We start from the raw sequence: 8,216 nt of genomic DNA on the forward strand, positions 1-8,216 counted from the left end.
CAAGGTTGGAGATTTACTACCACCTGCAGTTATGGACATTTTTGCTCAGAACTATAATTCATTGGATGATCCCTCCTGATGACCCGATTGGAATTATGTTATCCTTCCTTAACCCATATGAAGTCCCACCCACCCAGTAGACAACTTCAAAATGGTGACAGTCTTCAATGGCGTTAGCCATGGCAAAACTGGCTTTTGGGCACAAGAGACCTCTAGCTATTTCTATGGGAAGAACTAGCCGCCATTTGGGGGAAAAAACATCATCCACATCCCTGCATGTTCAAATGCCTTTATTCAAGTGCAAGCAGAGATGCTATAGTTTTTGATTAATACTTACATAAGAGCAGTGCTACATGTTGATATGCTTTCAGCAAATCAACAAAGGGTTATGATCAAATCAGTCACATATTTCTAAAACCACATTACCATAATTTCAAACTCTTGAATAAAATAAATTAGCAATTGATTGGCAATGGGACATCATTATTAGATTTGTGGATGTGTGTTAGGAGCGTTGTTGCATCTGTGCCAGGCAGTGCTATCAGATGTATTCTGGTCTCACCACAAAGCGAAAGTCATACTGGCCTTCAGGACAGGGGTAGGACAGGGCCAGACTGCTGTTAGTAGGGATCTGGGCCATGTCGTTCTTGAAGTCCTGGACGTGAAAGACATACCTGCCCTCACATGTTAGGAGCAGTCGGTTGCTGAAGTGAACACTGTTGGTCTGGTTTTGTCTGAGGCTGCTTTGGAGAGAGAGACTGGCAGTGGGGAAGGAAATACACCTGGAACATTCTCGTTGGTTCTTAAAGACTCTTGCTGACCAACTGATGGGGTTGGTTTCCTTGGTCTGGTAAATCACACTATTGTGGTTTGGTGTTGTGAATGACTTGCCATATTCTGGCGTGGGGTAATAAGGTTGGTAGTTATTGTAGCGCCTGTTGTAATCATATCGCATATCTTGGCGTGGTGGCTCTTTGTTGGTTGAGTTGATGGTGACACTCCATGGCTCAGCAGTGTAGATCCTGGGATGGTAATCATGCTCTTCTTCACTCTCACTGCTTTTGTGCTTCCTCAGAGTGTCGAACGACAAGGCGTTGAACTGGAAGCCTCTGAGCATGCTGACACGATAGAGCTTCTCGTGGCTCCTGTAGAGCTCTGAGGTGAACTGCAGATCGTAGAGCTTCTCGGCAGGGATCATCGGGAAGCGGATGTGGCCTAACAGGGTCGCCTGGCTCTCGGTGCCGGTCAAGTCACCCTTCTCTATGATCCAACCCTCCAGAGCTTGCAGGAGGAACCCCTCGTCCGGTACCACGAGGTCAGACCGCGCCAAGAGGGCCATTAGGAAGTCTGTGGAGAGGTCGCTCCAGGCCGGGGAATTGATCAGAGCCTCGCAGTTCCAGGCCAGGTACTGGAGGCAGTTCTCCTGAAGCAGCAGGTCCCCAGTCTGGACGGAGTACTGGTACAGGGAGACCTGGGTGTAGAAGGAGGGGTCCTCAGGGAGGAGTACGGTGAAGAGCCTGCCGGTGTCCTGCATCAGCCGTTTCACCCCAAACTTTGAGGCCAGCTTGTGGAGGCACTGGGCAGAGGAAACGGTCACGTCGATCTTGCGGGTGTAAAGGTACCTAGAGAACCAGAGCAAGGACATTTAAATAAATTCACTTGTATTCAAACATGTTTAGGAGATACCATAGCTAAAAAGGAACTTCAGCAAGTGGTGTTGGACCTAGAGAAAAACTGTGCTTTAAGTAAGGCACCCTGGATCTACACAATTGATGCAAGGAGACGTGGATTCATCTCGACAGACTACATTTGAGGTCTAAAATCATCTGACACATTTGTATTCTTGTGTATGTATTTAACCAATAAACATAAAGTGTATCTAAATAGCACCTGTTAAGGGTCACAGACTAGTACCTGATGAAGCTGGTGACACAGGGGCTGCAGGCTTGACTCATCTCTAGGGAGAGGTTACTGGACCCGTTGGTGATGTTGAAGTGTGGGTAGAGAGAGAGGATCAGTTTGTGGGTGCAGATGTTCCTCTCCTCCACTTCCAACTTCCCCTCCCCATCTCTGTTTCCTGTGGGGCTCTGGATTGTGATGAGGAAGTCACAGTCATCCCCACGGTCAAACAGCTCGCCCAGGTCATCTGACAGGCCCAGACTGTGGTCCAGGAAATGTGCTGTGTCACTGGTCAAATCTGTGCCTGTACAGTATGAGGAATACATGTGATTAGGACTGTACATGATGAGTAGGAATACGTAGGGCTGATAGTGTGTATTTTAGTTTCGGTGAAGTTTAACAACATGACTTTTCAGAAGGAGACGAGAAGAGAGGAGCCAAGGAATCAGGGGAAACACTATTGAGATTCACCCACAGTGTAGTAGTGTACCTCTCTCACAAACGACCCCTGCGTCCTCCTTGTGGGAACAGTCGGTCAACGCCCAGCCCTTGAAAGAACAGCTGGACAGGGACTTCTCGGTTCCTTTGCAGTCCATATCATCCAACCAGATTGAACCCGACCCTTGGATACACAACAGAGGATAAACAAGGAGCAAGCAAAATCATGTGCAGAAATAAGAAAAATATTATATTGTGGTGTATTAAAGTAAGTTAGTTGACTCTTTCTGCTGGTGCTGCCTGCCATTCACACAAATCACTACCTATTTGAACTTGCTCCCTCCAAGAATCCCAAATTCCTTGTCGTCATATTGCTAACGCTTATTCAATCCTCTCATACTTTTACAAAAGTGTTCCTTATTGCACAAGATCTGATAGTGCCTACCCATTTGACTCTGTGTTGCACTGTTTTATTCTTCCATGTTGTGCCTAGTGAATATGACCCAGGTATTCTCTCCCTGTTTCAGTCCATTTTCTTCCATGTTGTGCCTAGTGAATACGACCCAGGTATCCCCTCCCTGTTTCAGTCCATTTTCTTCCATGTTGTGCCTAATGAACATGACCCTTGTAAGATACTCACCCTCTCCATAAGTCCCTCCAGTGACAGCAGATACAACGCCAGGGAACTTCAGCTGACGGCACACCACCTGAGCCTCGGCCAGGTCCCAGCCATCATCACAGACGGTCCCCCATTTCCCCTCGTGGTACACCTCCACTCGACCCTCTGAGTCATGCTTACCCCCAACAAGCCTCACCTCGCCCTCCTGTGTGGGTTCTGTCGAGGACTTACCTGTGAGCACAGAGAGGGTGAGGATTTAAGTTAGTCAGTTTAAAAATTGGACTGATGAGCTTCAACTGACAACGGATTTATGCAACTTTGCTGTTTGCTTAAATTTCTATTAGGCGGCAGTACAAAGCATGAACCAACTTGTTTGTGTTTTGCAAACAGGAACTTGAGGAGAATGCTACATGATTGGCCTATTGTCTCGGGGGGTAGGTTCCTTGTCCCTTGTCAATCTTTGGCTTATTGGTGAATTCAGCAGTCAGACAATATATTCTATAAGTAAATCAATCAAACCTTTATTTAATGCAATTGCAGACAGAAGTTGACAACGAAAACACAGCACGCATGTTTGAGAGTAAGTTCTGCACCCCACTTAAGGGCGCAGCTGATTTTATTAATGTGATCACTCCCTAGTGGTATGATCACTTACATCAATGTCTGTGTGTATCAATAAGCTGAGGTTACCTTATAAGGCAACCTAGTACAGTAGCTTCTCTGAATTTATTAGAATTGTCCACTGTCACACAAGATCAAAATGTCAAAACCAGACAGTGGTTACTTCTCTTTATCTAGTTTCGGTCTGGCTCAGACCCAGCCTGCAAGCCCACTCTCACAACAGCCAGGGCTTAACCACAAAGACTAATATAGATGCTTTTGCACAGAGTTTTTAGACACATAGCAACAGTATCTATTATAAGGCCTGCAGCAAAACATAGGAATCTTAAGGTCCACTTAATCAATAATGGGGAGGGTCTTTGGGACCCAACCCCTACACTATTCCTGATTCCTTGTAAAGTCTACTGTAAAAACATCAGGTCATTGTCCTACTAACAATGTCATTCACAAACAAACGTGTGTTGCAGTAATTGTGACAGGAATTTGAGGAGTACACTACTTGAATGGCCGATGCCTGATTCATTGAAAAGTCTACAATAAAAACATCAGGTCATTGACATTCTCAAACTAACATGACTTAGTTGTGATGAAGTGATAGGAGAATATCAGATTTCATTGTCCAACTGAACTTACCCTGGTCCCAGATCTGTTTGTGTTGTATGACCATGGCCTTTGGCATGACAATGACGGTAGGAGTTGACAACACAGTACAAACCAGGCTAAATGGAACTCACCGAATAGATTCCATGTTGCAGAGTCCAGTCCAGGGACACGGAGAAGTAACAGCAGCCACAGAGCGATTCCACGACTCTGCATTTTCACCAACCAGCTTGGACAACTGACAAACAGACAAGCAATAGAACAATAGGAACATTTGGCATCCTGAGTGGCTCAGCGGTCTAAGGCACTGCATCGCAGCGTTCGATCCCTGGCTGTATCCCAACCTGCTGTGATTGGGAGTCCCATAGGGTGGCGCCGTCGGGGTTTGGCCGGTGTAGGCCGTCATTGTAAATAAGAATTTGTTCTTAAAAACTCACTTGCCCAGTTAAATAAAGGTAAATAAATCAAAAATAAATTCTGCATGGAAAGAGCGTGCCAAAATTCCTCCACAGCAACGTGAGAGACTGATCAAAAACTACAGGAAGCGTTTGGTTGGAGTCATTGCAGGTAAAGGTTATTATTTTTCCACACAGGGGCATTGCTTTTGTTTATTAAATAAATAAAATAAGTATGTAATTATTGGGTTACTTGTTCACTCAGTTGCCCTTTATTTAATATTGGGTTATAGTTGAAGATTATAAAAAATATATATGCAAAAGTAGAGAATGCTTTTTCACAGCACTGTAAATGAAGTGTGACTGGATCATGACATTTAACCGTGGATGTACGGAGAAAATGCCCTCCTTTTCCTGTTGTCACTTCTGTTGGTCCCCTCACGTAGGGGTTCGTACTCTCTGATTGGCTCCAAGTCAAGTTGTCTGACACTGACGAGATTTGCAAAAGTTGTTTTGACACTGACTGACAATCATTGCGATTCGACAAGTAGAAACGTCAGGTTCGTCGCTACCGGGTCGGCACGGTAGGTATCGCTTTTGTTCTAGCAAGAGAAGGAACGGCCTCCCACAGTGAGATTCTCAGTGTTTCATGGTGAAATATGCCCACCTCACAACGTCCATGAGCAACACCATTGGCATAAAGCTTTAATGTCTAAAGTTAGCGTTATATATTATACCATCTTCCCCAACAATAACAACCACCATTATTAGTTTTAGCTGATGCAATACATGTTTAGCTGAGTTTTAGCTGATACAATACATGTTTAGCTGAGTTTTAGCTGATACAATACATGTTTAGCTGAGTTTTAGCTTATACAATACATTTAGCTGAATGACAATTACAATACATTTTTTTGTACTAAAGTAGCATCATTATATTCTACACAAAAACACATGTAGTGCTGTATCTGCTAAAAATCTACTGCTTCATGTCAAATACCTGCGTTCAATAAGACAACTGAGTCATACAGTCTACAATGCACTGTGCTATTCCACTCCATACATTGTATTGATAGGAAATCATATCACATTTAGTTGATTTTTAACGCAGTCCATTTTCAATACATAAAGTAAATGTATGTGTACAAGAGACTATCAAGTATATCTACTACAATCAAACAGTATTGTTTATGCATCACTGAGGACAATAGTTAATTAGGCGTTTCCAGAGATGACATTCTGATTCTCAAACGTCTTACCTCTTGTGTCTTGCTGTGTCGTGGTCGTGGTTCTTTAACAACCCTTATGAAATTATACAGTTTATCGAGCCACAGGGGTGGAAGTAGTTGCTAATGTAATGGAAACTGCACTTCTGCAAATGGATTCTCTATGTTTCATTTCCTGTGAAATCAAAGGGGGTCTGGTTAGCATTTCTTGTCGTGAATCTTGCCCTGGAGGCAGCTGGGCATAAAAGTCATAATCATAAAATAGTCATAAAGTCATAAAATAAAGATTTGAAACCTAACCCTAACCGTAAACCTAACCTTAACCTCACTGCTAAATTTAATGCCGAACCTTAAAGCACTTTTTTCCATTCATTTTTAGATATAGCCAAACTCTTTGGACTTTGCAGCAGGGACATCTAGCGCAAATCGCTCAGTTCTGCCTTGAGGGCAAGATTCATGACAATTAACGTTAACCTGATCACAAAGGGACTGGTTGCACAGGTTGTGTGAGTGAGCAAGTCATAACATGTGACAAAATAAGCGAGTATTGTTGTTATGGGATTTTTATGAATAATGACTAAATTATGTATACATTTAGCTTAGAATTATAACTAAACAGAATACTACTCTGTTACTGTATGAATGTATGAATCTTATTATAATCATAATACTAAATATAAGGTGTGTAGTTTTAGTCAAGAATTAGAACAAGGACTTTCTGTTCCTTAGTAAAAACGAATGGAGCTATCGTCAGACCGGCTGGAATACTGTGTTCCTTACAGGACATTCTGTCCCCACCCAGGGAGGGGAGAGACCTTGGGCTTGTAGTAGATTGTTTAACAGGTGGCAGACAATGTGAGAAGGCTTGTGAACTATATTGCCATTGTATCTGAGAGGAGGAGGGACATTTATGACGAAATGTGAGGTATATGAACCAATCTACATGGTATTATGACCAGAGCTCTCGGGAATAAACGCTATTGATTAGTATTGAGACTGATCTTTGTCTATTTTATGCAAATAAGAAACTTACAAATTCTTAGAAACGGACAAAGTGTTTTGCTTTGTTAAAATTGAATTGGTTAATGAACTTATAGGAATTAAATTCCTCCAACAATTGTGTAGAAAATCATTTTACCATCTAAACCGCTGTGAATTTTCTTCCATAAGAAAAAATATTGTATTTTAGAAAGTAAAAGTCGCAAAAACTAAAGCATAGAAATAACGCACATAGAACAGATCTACCTTCTCTTAAACTTCCGTTCATTTAGAATTACGTATCTGTAAAACATTTCTATATGAATTCTGTCAGGTCGCCCAAAAAGTGACATTTTGCAGATCTACTGCCTCTTAAACTTGCATCCAATGAGAATGACAGATGTATAACACATTTCTATGCTAATTTTATTGGTTCGCCCCAAAAATTACATATTGCAGCTTTAAAGCAAGTTTTCTTTTCAGTTCTACACATTTTGGGTCAGAGAGAAAATTTTGCAATTTTACAACACATTTCCAGCAATTCCACAGATTGTGCCATGCTAAAATTATATCAATTGGAGGTGGATATATTTCAAGGCCTACTTTCAAACTCAGTGCCTCTTTGCTTGACATCATGCGAAAATCAAAATAAATCAGCCAAGACCTCAGAAAAAAAAGTAGACCTCCACAAGTCTGGTTCATCCTTCGGAACAATTTCCAAACGCCTGAAGGTACCACGTTCATCTGTACAAACAATAGTAAGCAAGTATAAACACCATGGCCGTCAAACCACTCAGGAAGGAGACGCGTTCTGTCTCCTAGAGATGAACATACTTTGGTGCGAAAAGTGCAAATCAATCCCAGAACAACAGCAAAGGACCTTGTGAAGATGCTGGAGGAAACAGGTACAAAAGTATCTATATCCACAGTTAAACAAGTCCGATATTGACATAACCTGAAAGGCCACTCAGCAAGTAAGAAGCCACTGCTCCAAAACTGCCATAAAATAAGCCTGACTATGGTTTGCAACTGCACATGGGGACAAAGATCATACTTTTTGGAGAAATGTCCTCTGGTCTGATGAAACAATTTGGCCATAATGACCACCAAACGCAACGTTTGGAGTAAAAAGAGGGAGGCTTGCAAGCCGAAGAACACCATCCCAACAGTGAAGCACGGGGGTGGCAGCATCATGTTGTGGGGTTGCTTTGCTGCAGGAGGGACTGGTGCACTTCCCAAAGTAGATGGCATCATGAGGAGTGGAAAATTATGTGGATATATTGAAGCAACATCTCAAGACATCAGTCAGGAAGTTAAAGCTTGGGTCTTCCAAATGGACATTGACCCCAAGCATACTTCCAAAGTTGTGGCAAAATGGCTTAAGGAAAACAAAGTCAAGGTATTGGAGTGGCCATCACAAAGCCCTGACCTCAATCCTAT

General features: G+C 42.5%; 1 protein-coding gene across 1 annotated transcript; it reads right to left on the reverse strand.

Annotated features, from left to right (window-relative positions):
- Window positions 1-273: 273 nt before the first annotated feature.
- LOC139365168 (galectin-3-binding protein A-like) lies at window positions 274-5,989 on the reverse strand. The gene is made up of 6 exons (XM_071102609.1): window positions 5,832-5,989; window positions 4,312-4,415; window positions 2,978-3,187; window positions 2,390-2,521; window positions 1,915-2,203; window positions 274-1,622 (listed from the first exon to the last, which is right to left on the reverse strand). Exons 2-6 carry the CDS (start codon window positions 4,391-4,393, stop codon window positions 542-544), a joined length of 1,794 nt encoding a protein of 597 aa, XP_070958710.1. The 5' UTR covers window positions 4,394-4,415; window positions 5,832-5,989; the 3' UTR covers window positions 274-541.
- Between the last annotated feature and the right edge of the window lie 2,227 nt (window positions 5,990-8,216).

This window comes from Oncorhynchus clarkii, chromosome 13 (assembly GCF_045791955.1).
Source record: "Oncorhynchus clarkii lewisi isolate Uvic-CL-2024 chromosome 13, UVic_Ocla_1.0, whole genome shotgun sequence".
Taxonomy (NCBI): Eukaryota; Metazoa; Chordata; class Actinopteri; order Salmoniformes; family Salmonidae; genus Oncorhynchus; species Oncorhynchus clarkii.

Bases quoted from the DNA above. Each gene is read 5' to 3' on its own strand.
- LOC139365168 (XM_071102609.1), bottom strand. From the start codon at position 4,393: ATGCAGAGTCGTGGAATCGCTCTGTGGCTGCTGTTACTTCTCCGTGTC. The intron at 3,188-4,311 runs GTGAGTTCCATT...CTGTGCTCACAG, and splicing joins TGCAACATGGAATCTATTCG to GTAAGTCCTCGACAGAACCC. The intron at 2,522-2,977 runs GTGAGTATCTTA...TGTGTATCCAAG, and splicing joins TGGAGGGACTTATGGAGAGG to GGTCGGGTTCAATCTGGTTG.